The sequence below is a fragment of the Glycine soja genome, chromosome 6 (genome assembly GCF_004193775.1).
Source record: "Glycine soja cultivar W05 chromosome 6, ASM419377v2, whole genome shotgun sequence".
Classification (NCBI taxonomy): Eukaryota; Viridiplantae; Streptophyta; class Magnoliopsida; order Fabales; family Fabaceae; genus Glycine; species Glycine soja.
Window position 1 is genome coordinate 3,138,515 of NC_041007.1, and position 13,668 is coordinate 3,152,182.

At 29.0% G+C, this 13,668-nt stretch overlaps 1 protein-coding gene across 1 annotated transcript; it reads right to left on the reverse strand.

Annotated features, from left to right (window-relative positions):
• Positions 1-2,964: 2,964 nt before the first annotated feature.
• Positions 2,965-7,562, reverse strand: LOC114414734 (polyadenylate-binding protein 8-like). The gene is made up of 9 exons (XM_028379118.1): positions 7,331-7,562; positions 6,679-6,797; positions 5,918-6,574; positions 5,725-5,802; positions 5,548-5,637; positions 4,290-4,424; positions 3,832-4,002; positions 3,554-3,721; positions 2,965-3,447 (listed from the first exon to the last, which is right to left on the reverse strand). Exons 1-9 carry the CDS (start codon positions 7,560-7,562, stop codon positions 3,205-3,207), a joined length of 1,893 nt encoding a protein of 630 aa, XP_028234919.1. The 3' UTR covers positions 2,965-3,204.
• Between the last annotated feature and the right edge of the window lie 6,106 nt (positions 7,563-13,668).

A 13,668-nucleotide genomic window follows, 5' to 3' on the forward strand; every position in this document is an offset into this window, starting at 1 on the left:
ATGTTGGCAATGTTATGGAGACAATATTTTATAAGAGTATAGTTGTTATGCACTATAAAATAATTTTATATCATCAATCAATAAAAAATTATAATTAATATGACTTTTAAAATAACTAGTATAAAAATTAACAAATTGAATCATCACACATAATGAATTTGGTTTGTAACAGGATAATAATATAAAATTACATTACATTGTTCATGTATAATCTATGATCTCGTAGTATAATGAATTAAAAAATGATATATTCTTTTCATTTCAGTGAGTTTTTGTCCCATAAGATTTTTGTTAGTAATTTTTTTATGCATATGAAAGAAACTACAAAAACAGAAAACTACAATCTAACATAATGGATGTCAATTGTATCTGCTGGCAACACGAGCTCCAAGTTGGAGGGACAATTGCGCAGCAGCGTAAAAGGGATATGAGATTTAGCTCCTGTTTTAGCCATAAGATCTGCAATAGCGTTACCTTCTCTCAAAGTATGTTTCATAGTGACTTTCCAAGAATTGTCGAAGAAACATATTTTTATTAGTACAAGACACATTCTATAAGTCATTGACATTTAAATGAGTGTTATGAATGCTATTATTTCATGGACATCCATCATTTGTTAGATTTGATTTTTATTTTTTTTTAATGTAAGGGAAAGACCCCGTAGAAGCCAACATTAGAAATCGTGAGGAAATACGGTAGAAATCAGCTGCCATAAATGCCCATGACATGTTTTGGTTATTTAAAGATCTTCCAAAATGCTAGATGCCCCGAAATGTTAGTAATATAAACATTTTTAATGAACATTAAAACTTAATTTAAAAAATTTAATTTCAATAATTGGCTATAATTCTGTCTATAGAAATCAAGCACGATCCTCTGGCCTCATATATATGATCATACAAATCTTTTATTTATTTATTTATTTATTTCCTCTCCATACTTCATTTATTCAAGAAATTATTTTTTACATTCCTTAAAGAAAAAAAGAAGGAAGTGCAAATAGAATTGTTCAGAATTTTTCATGGACGATTAGCATACATGATAGTAATGGGCATTTAAAGCCATAGGTGGACCTATGTTAATTTAAAAGTTTGATGTGTACTACCATTTATTATCGGGCGTTATGGATTATAGCTGCGCGAATAAATTATAAAGCCATTAAATGACAATAACAAATAAAAAAAATAGCCGTTAACAAAAATATAAAATCAAATGTATTCCATTACCGGAAATCGAACCCGGATCTCTGGTGAAAGCCAGATACCCTAACCGCTGCACGACAATGGGCCATTTAAATGAAATTACCTTGTTTATTTATGTATTAACTATTAATTAATAGCTATGAAAGCAACATTAATTTACCAAACCACCCCTATTTGAATGCAGAAAAAAGATATAGGAAAACGATGGAGAAAAAAATCATGATGAGATAAAAAAAAAAAACAGAAAGAAAAGATGTCAGCTAGTAAGAGTGTTCGCCGTATAATTTGGTTTAATTTTTTATTAAAAAATCATCCAAAAGTCAAATATAAAAATTATATGTGATTCAATTTGGTTAGGTTTAAATTTAATATCAAATTTAAATCAATTTTTTTTAGTTTCATTTTAATCAATTTTTACAGTTTTTACTACAATAAATATTTCATTAAATATTTTTTACTTTTTTTTCATCTTTTAAATTAAATTATATTTTAAAAACTGCTGATAAGAATTTACAAGACTTATTAACATGTTAAACATTCTATAGTAAAAATCAGTCAAGCTTCCATCCATTTAAGTACCTAAGAGTCAAAACTGGATTTAGGCATTATATTATATATTATTACATGTAGCTAACAAATATTATAATAAATCAACCAAAAGTTTACCAATCATGCATGAAATTTTCTGATATCCAATCTTAATTAGAGTTAATTAATTAAGATTTATTTAGTTTGAATAAATATTTTGTTTTTTGTTTTACTTTTCTAATAATTGTAACAGCATTACTGTAAAATTGTCATGAAATAGATAAATAAAAAAATAGACAAGTGTAAAGGCAAATTTTATGTAAAATTATAATAAGATTGGTAAAACTTATATATATCATATTTTGTTGCTTAAGGGTTTCTAGAAATTACCATTAATATGATTTTTAAGATAATTATCATAAATAAATGTTAACAAAATTTATCATACATAATAAATCATGATTAAATGGTAATATAAAATTATTTTACGGGTGTATAACTTATTTTCTCAATAATTAAATATTGATTCTCAATGAATATATTTACATGTTACAGTCTGATAGATGCATCTATTTTTTTGTTATACCTAATTAGTTTGACAATACGTGAAGGACTTAATTTTACAACCTATTTATATGATGACTTAATAATTATACTTATGTGAACCTTAGAAGAATTTAACAATTTTGAAACAAGTAATTTATATTCTAAAGTGGTCTACTCAATCGTCATTCGCTCAACACGTCTTTTCCTCAGCATCTAACAGGAAAGCTTTGATGAGTGCCACAGTCTCTTTTATTTGTTGTAGAATGTAGATTGTGGGACACATCCACTACAACAAATGTGATTTGTGTCGGATAAACTTAGTAAATATATATTGAATTACATTAGCGTAAATATATCGAATTTCTACAAGGAAGCAATTCGTATACATGTGGTATAACTTAGTAAATATATATTGAATTCACTAGCATAAAATAACTTCATTTGTTCACATATTTTCATAAAAAGATTTGCAATTGATCGAAATTGTTATTGTTTTATGTTGCCAACTTGAATATCATTAGGACTCCTGATAAGCTCCCAAAAGGAGTGAATTGCTTAAATTAAAGAAAGAATTTCAAATTAAAAAGAGGGATCCACATTTACCAGAACAAATTTTGGCTTTAATCTTGCCTTGTTCCTCCATCTTTTTTTGTTAATTGTTAACCATACCACACAAACAAACGAAGCATGGGAAATTAAAGATAGCATTAAAAACAGTTAAAAGCTGAAAGCTATTCTTTTTTAAAAGAAAAGTTGGGCCAAAATAGGACGGCCAAGTCAAACTAAGTAGTACTGAAGAGAAACCAAAGCAAAATGCAAATCAATAAGCTACTCCAAGGAGTGTTTGCTAATCCTACAAAAAAGCCAGAAACACACAACTGTGACTGTTTAAAGAACATGTGTATTCCTGTAAACTGACGTACAGAATCTAAGACTCGACATTATCATTCAGAGAGAGTGAAGCCAGTTGATCGGCTGGGCTGTTTGATTGCTGCTGTGTAACTTTTCTCAACACATCCATGGCCTCAACAACTTTTGCCTTAAGAGCATCTGGTGACTCAATCAGATGTAATACCTCGGGTTGATCCATCTCTAAAAGCATACCAGTAACCTTTGCTGCTGTTTCATGCTCCAGCTTATCTACTAACGGGTATAAAGCTTCACCAAGCATCTACAAAACCATTCACAATAGAGTCATATGTCAATTTTCTAGTGCGCATGAAACAATGAGTATTCAATCCAAATGTGTTGAAATTAAAGCCAGAAACAGTTCTTACAGTCCTCTGCTGTTCAGGAGTAGCATTGGCAAGGGCCGAGGCCAGGGCCTGTGTGGGCATTGGTTGACCAATGCCGTAACTGACCATTCCTCCAGGTACTCCTGCCAGTTGAATATTTTGCATATTGGAGCCAGGAGGATATCGGTAGACATGTCCCCTTGGAAGCATCTGAAAATCACAGCAACAAGTATCCCAACATCAGGCATAGAGAATGACAAATACAAGGGGTTAAAAAAGGAAAACAGACCAGAAATCACCGAAGGTGTGCAGAACAAGACCTGTTGGTGCATCAATGGCAGTGGCTGCTGGAGCTGTTGCATAGGACCTGCTCCTCGTTGTCCTCCTGAGCGCTGCCCCTGTTGACCCTGCTGAACCAGTGGAACATAGAAGTTTGGAGCACCACCTGGCCTCATTCCAGGAACAAAATGCTGCTGGTAACCAAATGCAGCCTGTGATGAAGATCAAATTTTCATCTAATATTGCAACACAAGTAATGCAGGAGGAACAGAAATACAGAATACAACATAATCAACTGAAACATTAAAACTTAAAAAGTAGGTAGGCTGTAGGCCACATTATGCACGAGTAAAAACTTAAAACCAACTGAATCATGAAGAATCACAAGCTAATATAGAAGGTGAAATTCACATTTTATTCCAAGACAGAGGTCTTCTAATAACATGATATCATCAAACTGAAAATGAAAAAACAATGATAACAAGTTCTTTTCGATTACTTGAGGTATCATGCTTGGAGCTGCTTGCCCATACAGCAATTGTTGTCCTATCCCAGGAGCCCCTAGAGGGTATAGTGGCATTCGAGGTGAAACATTAGGGGTTATTGCAACAGGCCTCGCTTGTGAAAATTGTGCCTGCATTAAATAATATGCCCCAAAGAATAAAGCAATTATGCTTGGTCAGAAAATTAATAGCTGCATGTATAAATACAAGAATAAGTTAAGACCCTTCTCAATTATGTTAACCATTCATATCAGTACATATAGAAAATATCTCATAATATCAAGATTGTATCTTAGAATGTTTACAATGTATCTGAGGTAATGTCTCAGGAATGGTTTCCATACCTTAAATAATTCATTTGTTTCCTTATTTAATTAGGATTAACAGTCTATTAGTACAAATGGTAGTTCTTTGTCTTCACTTCAACACCAATATAAGAGAATATCGCTCAGTCTTTTTTCTTTTTCTTTTCCTCCCCTACATAAATCCCAATAATTTCAATGACTCAACCTACAAAATCCGAAATAATTAGACCAGAAAACTCTATCCTTCTCTTTGCTTCAAATTAAAAAAAAAAGCAAAAAAAAAAAAAACCTATGTCTTTCTCCTGATTCTAAGAGAAGCTTGTATTTAACTTGTTTTCCTTCCAACAGATCATCTAATAGGGACAAGACAGCTTGAGCTCCTCTGCATTTCACTTCACCTCTAATCTTTCTATTTGGTGTGATTTTTCTCAATGAAACAATATCAATAGCTTCCAATTCAAGGTATGAAGTATGCACCACAAGTCTTATAACTTAAAACAATTTATCTATTGTTGGGATTTGTGAACTCAACCTCCTTGCCCAAATACTTCTTGTAGTTGAAAATATTGATGCATCTATGTATAAATAGTAATTGTTCCACATTTCTGCAAGCAAATCCTAGCCATATCCTCTATCATTTAGAAATGGTCATATGCATTCTACATATCATGTCTGTACTATTGACATAGTGATCATATTTGTGATCCATAGAAATGAAATTTTAAGTGACATAAGCATCTTTTGCTAGTCTACAAACAAAGGATGATATCTGCTACCAAAAAGAAGTTTATGTAAAATTTTAACTAAAAGCAGAGACAGGCATGAAAATACAAAAAATAACTACAATCAGCAATGTACTTAATGCAGGAATTTTTATTCCTAAAGATGACCATAATGTAATTATAAAGCATATAGTTAACTGGTGATCTGTTGTTGCACTGTATATTACCTGTAACCTTGCTCTTCTATCTTCTTTTCTCTGTGCAAGGGCAACATAGAGAGGTTTGCCAGCAACCATTTTACCATTCATCTCACCAAGCTACAAGTATCAACAGATTTTGTATATGAGCAATAAAGTTCCTTGTCAGTTATTTAAGGATAGCCCCTAACATTTTTTTATACTTACAGCCCAACTTGCTCCCTCAGCAATTGAAAATGCAACAAATCCAGATCCCCTACTAATTCCACTTGGATCTCGCATAACCTGCATATTAGGAAAAAAGAAACACATTTTGCGAAGATAAAAAGAAACACATTTTACGAAGATGTAGATTTGACAATTGCATATATGAACAAAACGAAGAACCATACTCACACACCTTGCATGAGGTTATCGTACCAAACTCAGAGAACAGTTCCCTGAGTTCTTCATCACCAACACTATCATCCAAGTTCTTGATATACAAGTTTGTACCATGATATTTATCAACAGTCTCCTTCGTACTCTGCTCATTTCGCTCTTTCAGTTCAAGCTCCCTTTCAGACTTTTTCTGGGCTTTTCCAACATACCACTCCTTACCATCAAAATTCTTTCCATTTAGAGCCTCCACAGCTTTAGCAGCATCTTCTACATTCGCAAAATTGACAAAACCAAAACCTTTTGATTTACCATCTACATCTCTCATCACTACAGCACTAGTAATAGCTCCATATTCTCCAAAAATCCTCTTCAAGTCAGCCTCCGTCGTTGCCTCAAACAGGTTTTTCACATAAACGTTATTAAACTTTGTGCCACTGAGAGCACTCTCTCTATCCTGCTTCCGCTGGAAAGGACCCACATAGACCTGCTTATCATTGATCAGCATGCCATTTAACTTGTCAATTGCATTTTGTGCAGATTCTTCACTCTCAAACTGCACAAAACCATGGCCTTTAGACTGGCCAGAAGCATCCGTCGCAATCTTGCAAGATAGAATATTCCCAAAAGCCGAAAATGTATCAAACAAAGCCTTGTGATCGATTGCCTTGTCCAAATTCTGCACCATCAATCAAGAAATAACGAGATTTAATAAACAACCAGAAAATAAAAAATTAATACCCATCATAAAAAAAAAAGGGTTTGAGAATCAGCAAAAGGCACCTTTATGAAAACATTAGCTGCACCACTCTTCCGAGCACTAGGGTCCCGAATAGAGTACATTATTCTAATGGTTTTGCCATTTAGCGGAGTGAAATTCAGCACATCAATTGCTTTTGCGGCTGCATGATAGTTATAGTTTGTAATCAAGGTTAAAATAGTCATAAGCAAGAACAAAAGTGATTAATCCTATCAATTGAAGAACAAAAGCGATTAATCCTATCAATGCAAGAAAAAAAGCGATTAATCATATCAATGAAAGAACAAACGCGATTAAACCAATCAATTCAAGAACAAACGCGATTAAACCTATCAATTCAAGAACAAAAGCTACCAATCCTATCAATGCAAGAACAGATTAACAATCATATCAATGTTATGCAAGAACAGACGCGATTAATCCTATCAATGCAAGAACAAAAGCAATTAATCCTATCAATGCAAGAACAAAAGCGATTAATCCTATCAATGCAAGAACAAAAGCGATTAACCCAGTCAATGCAAGAACAAAAGCGATTAACCCTATCAATGCAAGAACAAAAGTGATTAGCGTATCAATGAAAGCGCAAACGCGATTAATCCTATCAATGCAAAAACAAAACGCGATTAATCCTATCAATGCAAGAACAAATGCGATTCAGAAAAAGAAAGAAACCATCTCGAGCGTTGCTGAAATTGACGTAGCCGTAACCAAGGGATTGTTGGGTGGCCACGTCCCTGCAAATTCGAACGGAAACGACTTGGGCAACCTGGTTGAAGAGATCATAGAGCTGCGGATCGTTGACGTCGTGGTCAAGATCCCCGACGTACAACGAGATGGTCGTCATCGACGGATTTGCACCAGAAGCCGCCGCGTCATTGGTGGGGGTCTGAGGAATATGCGCCATTTCTATCTTTCTTTTTTTTTTATTTTTCTGGAAAATTGAATGCGGTAATAGGTTGAAGCACAACTAACGTAGGATTAAGTATCCCAAACGTTAGACCCTAACTAATAAGGAATTTCTGTTTGGATATTATAAAAACTTGAAACTTTTTTAATTTATATCGTTTTTTTCTTTTCTTTTTGAATAAAGTCCGCCGGAGAGAGTAGCGGTCGGTGCAGTAACGGAGAAAAGAAGAATGGTGGCACCGCACTGGGTTCTACTGAAGGGTATGTGAATCCTCAATTTAATTCCGCAGATTTTTTTATTTTAGAAAATAATAAAGATACGAAATCTAGTTTTGGGGTTATCAATAACTCGCTAACTTTTAACAATGCACTTAGACCGACTAGTATTCGATAAACTTTTAAATATGATAGAGTCTTGAATTTATTATTAATATTTAAAAAATAAATAAAACATTTGGGTTATTTAGGATTCAACATATCTTTATTTGATAAGTTGTTTCTAAATTAAAATTTTTTCATCCCTAATAAGATTTAAACTTTTATTCTTTAACAACATCAAATTTTTGATGAAAATGTTTTATCATTATTATAACATTTAAATTATTATTTAATAGTGATGTATTACTATACTTAATTATTAAAGTATTATGAAATTATTATTTACTATTTTATTTTATTATCTTATTTATAAATATTTTATTATTTTTATATAAAACAAATTCTTAAAAGTCTATATTTGAATTCTCAAGTTAAATTTATGAAACTCTCACACGAGATTACAGCGGACTCTCAAGTTTAATAATTTTTAATTTTATATATAGATTGTGAACTTTTTTTATTTTTTTCAGCTATTTTATCTCTCACATATGTAATAAATTATATTACTTATTAGAACATTTCCCGAAGAATGAATTTAATGCATATTTCATAATTAAAATATGCTTTCTTCATTATTATCATGAAGAGATAGTGAATTTTAATGATTAGATTTTAAATATGTTTGGTACACAAGATCACATCAATTTAATTAAATTACATATTTTTATATTTAAATTTAATCTTTATATAAAAATATGTGAACATTAATCAAAATTATTTTTAAAATATTTAAAAACTTTTTAAAAATAAATATATTAATATTGAGTAAGATAATTATATTTTTAATTGAGGAGTTATTGTCTTAAAAATATTAAGCCTAATAAAATTCATTTTTTTATTTCTTTTTTAATTAATAATAGCGATGCAATACTTATATGAAATATATAAATTAAAAATTAATAATAAATTTAAATTCAAAAATATTTCAATTAAATTATTTATTTTTGTTATTATGAATATTATCTTTATATGTATTTGAATTTCGTGCGACAATAATTAATATTTTTTAAAATATTTCCACTACAAAAATTAAAATTTTATTTTTAAATAATATTTTAATCATTTTGAAAATATAAGTTTTAATTATGTGATATTATTGAAATTTTCAATTAATTAATCTTGTTATGGCTTAAATTGAATATTATGTATCAATGAGATTTGTTTATGATTATTATTATTATAAATTTATTATTCTTAAATATTATTAATATTTGGTTTTTAATTCATTATTTTTTATATTTTAAATTTGCTAATCTTTATTTTTTTATAAATAAAATTTATTTATAAAAGATTATTATGTGATAAAAAAATTATATATTATAATTTAATTGATATAAACATTATTTATCTATAAAACATTATTGATGTGTGCTGCTCTTTTTAAATATTATTTCATGTTAATTGTCATATGTTACTATTTTAATTATTTTTTAACTAAATTAAAGAAAACAATATTATTAACATTAATGATATATTATTATTGCATACTTTATAGATATTTTATATTTATTATACATAATAAATATTTAGTACATTATGGTCTGAATTTGTAAAAATAAAAAATATCAATATTATTATTGTCTGAATTAGCAAAATAAAAAATTATAAATATTATTTATATATGTGTTATTCTTATTTAATATTATTACGCGTTATTTTATATATTTTACAATTTCTATTTTCTATTAAATTAAAAATGTCAATGTTATTAATAATAATATCTATATTATTATTCCATTTTTATAGCTATATTATATTTATTATGAATAATTAAAGTTTAAGACATTATGGTCTGAATTTATAAGAATAAAATATTATTATTATTATTATTATTTTTATTATTATTATTATTATTAGAATTAAGATCTGAATTCATAAAAAATATAATTATAAAATTGTCATTCATATATGAATATAAAAGAACTCTATTTATTTTTATTCTTATTGATTTATTATTATAAAAATGAGTAATAGTTACTATTTTCATATTGAAAATTTAGTATAAAAAATAATTTTAAAGTAAATTATATATATATATATATGAAAATTAATCTAGTATTTAATTTTAAAATTAACTAAATACCTATAAATTAATTCATATTGTTCATAAAATTTATTTTAATATTTAAATAAAACATTATACTTTTTATATACATAATAGTTTATTTCTTCATATATATCTTTAGCTACCAATTAAAATACAATTTTATGGATTATTTTAATTTTAACTACATATTTATAAAATTAATACTTTCAATCCATAAAAATAGTACTGTCAATTATTATTTATTATAAGTATAATTTATAGCAACCAATTTAAAAAATATTATAATTTTAACAAAATAAAACATAAAGCATATTTTCATTTGAAAACTAATTATTGGTAGAAAAATTAGTAAGCAATTTTAAAAATTTAATAAAGTTGAGAATAAGTAATAATATAATATTTAATTTTATCATAATATATTTATATATCTACAAATTATTTATTATTTTAATTAAATAAAATAAAAATGGTGAACATTTCTTATTTTAAAATTAATTACTGGTGAGAAAAATAATATATTATTATTATAACATCTATAAAAATATTTAAAATTTGGATAAAATGAAATGGAAAAATTGAGCATACTAATATATATCCTTGATCATAAATGTTAATTGTTATTCATGAGTACTAAATGCATCAAAAATAGGATAAAAAGTAGTAATGTACCTCTAATTTATGGTTTCTTTTGTGAGATTTATTAATAATTTATTTTTGTGTAAAGTTATGCAGTGAAAACTCCATTTGGATGACTAATGTTGAACTTATTTGAATTTTTAGGCTAAAGAAAAAAAGATTTTGAAATGTTGCTGAAGGACTCGCTCAGCGAGTCAGATTGACTAAGTGGGTCTTATCTGCTTAGCGAGGAAGTCAACTCGCTAAGCGAGTACAAAATCCTACATAATGTTAAGTTAGAGAGCAGCACGTTTAGCGCACAGTTAGCCCACCTAGCGAGGATTTTGTCTCTTCTCGCACTTAGTGCGTCCAAGCCCGCTTAACGCCCAGCCACTAACTCTCGCTCAGCGAGCGTGCCTTTGTAAGTTTAGAAGCCGAAAAGTCTTTAAAAACTGAGAGAGGATGAGAAATGAAGCATCAAGCAGTGTGGAAAGGAAGGAATAGGGCACTTTCCTTCACATCTTTACTTCACCATTCCATCCCCACATCATTTTCCTTATTGCATTAAGCCCTCGTTGCCAATGGAGGGCTAAATACTTCATTGTTGGGGAGTTTTTCCACTAAGCACTCTTGATGTAAAAACTCTAACTATCTATTTAATATTATTACTAGTGTTCTCTGCTTCTATCTGTGTTTAATTTTCATATTTATGGCTTGATCATCCTATTTATATGTTTGTTAGGCTTTGAGTATTGAAAAATACTTTTAGTCCTTAGAACTTGGTAGAGCAGCGAGAGGCTTGCATTTCTAGGAATGGTGTGTAGTAATCTAGTAAATGTTGCATCTTTTGCGTAATGAAGTTCGCTTAAAATGAGTTTGTTGAGAAATCAAGAATGAAACTAAGAGGGCTAGACTCTTTCATGTGAGGAATTACAATTAAAGTAATTTAACGGTGCAAAAAATATTAGAGAAATATTAAATAGAGAAAAAAAAATTTAGTTACGTCAAGACAAAGTTCGATAGAATACTCCTCAACATTTTCATCTTGGTATTTGTTCTATTATACAATTATGTGTTTGTCTTGTCAAGTGTTTTTAAGTTTAGAAAAATTAATTCAGGAATTTGAAACATGAATGAGTTATTTCACTTTATTACACTGCAATTAAATTAGTTTACAAACTGAATATGCTTCATCTAGGTATAACAAATTTCCTTTGGACATGATACTTGCACTTACAGTTTTAATTACTACTTGAGCGAATTGATTCACTTGTCAATCGAGCTAACAATAAATAAAATATTTATACTTATTATTAAAATTATCAAATTTAATGATTAATTATTAAAATTATATATAAAAATAACATTAATTTCAACAACTTATTTTTTTTTGCTAAATACATTGAAGCATTAAATTCAGTTAAATCTGACGACTATTATAAAATTGAATGATGGATCTAATGGCAAGAAAAATTTCATGTGAAGTTTACTTGTAAATAAAAATTATATTAATTATTAGAACATTTTAATGAAGAATGAATTTAATGCATAATTTATAATAAAAAAATCTCATTGTTAGGTATCTTAAAAAGATTGTGAGCTTTAATTATTTTACTGAATTTTAAATTCATGCAATGTATGAGATCACACAAGTTTCCCTAAGGAAGGTGTATTGGATTTTAACATAATTTTTTTTTGTCAATTTTAAAGATTATGTAGGAATATTATGATTTATAGATTTTTTTTTAAATATTTTTATGATATTTTGAATTTTAATGGATTAATATCATAAGAATGTAAAGAAATTGAAAAGTTTTTATAGGCACATGGTGTGTGTGTGGGGGCCATGGAAGACGAAGATCCTTCCAAAAGTGAAGTTCTTATTGTGGAGATTAATGAATAATGACCAATAGCTTACCCACAGCGAACAATATGCAGAGAAGGAATTTTAATATCCAAAATTGGGACTACAAGTGTTATCTCTGTAATGATGAATCAGAAACTATGGAACATGTTTTCTTCAATTGCAGGACATCGAGGCAAATCTGGAATCACTTTGTGCGTTTGTTCGGTGTATTATTTGTGTTTCCTCAAACACCTTCACAGAATTTCATACAACAAATAATTTGTAATGCAAATGCAAAGATGAACCGGAACTGGAAAACTCTATCGTGCTCAACTGTGTGGGTTTTATGGTATAGACAGAATCTGATTGCTTTTCAGAACAAGGCTTTTGATGTTGATGATGTAGTCTACACAGTCGGATTCCATGCATTGAAATGGTTGAAGACTTGTGAACCCTCTTTCCCGATTTCATTTGGCCAATGGATAGGAAACACTTCTATTGTGCTTCTGGACGTGTAGATAAAAACAAGGCTTCATAATCCCTTGATTTTATCAAAACGGTGGAACAGATCAATAGGAGTGGGCTTCATAATTATGTCAAACTTGGTAAACATGAACTTGTAATAGGTACGGACTGGTAGATTGATATTCTGTATGTTTCGGTTATTAAATGTCCCTGCATAGGGTAGATATCATATAACCGAGCCTTTTTAATAGATGTCTCTTGCCTATTCATTATTTTCTACACAACTCTTTAAGATGGTATATCTTCTAGTCTTGGCTTTATATAAAACTTTAGCTTATAAAAAAAAAAAACTAACCCTTCTTGCATTCTTTTATTCTTATTTTTGAATTTGAACAATAAATTTAAATGATATGTTGGTTTTTTTTAATTATTATAATTATTTTGATAAATCCAATAATATATTTAAGTGGGGTAGAAGGCACTGGTGAGGATAGAAAATTTGTAGAAGAGTTACTGAATTATCTGAAAGACGAAATTAAATGTGACAGTTATAAGAACATTTTGTCAATCAGTTGATAAGCATAATCAGTATAAGAAAAACATAGTTAATCTTAACACATAAAACAAACTTTAATTTAGAAAGCAAATGGAAAAGTGTGAGAAGAGATGAATATATTAGATATTCTTTTATTTCAAAATAATAGAAGAAACATATATGACACACATGTCTTAAAGAGAAAAGAAAATATGTGA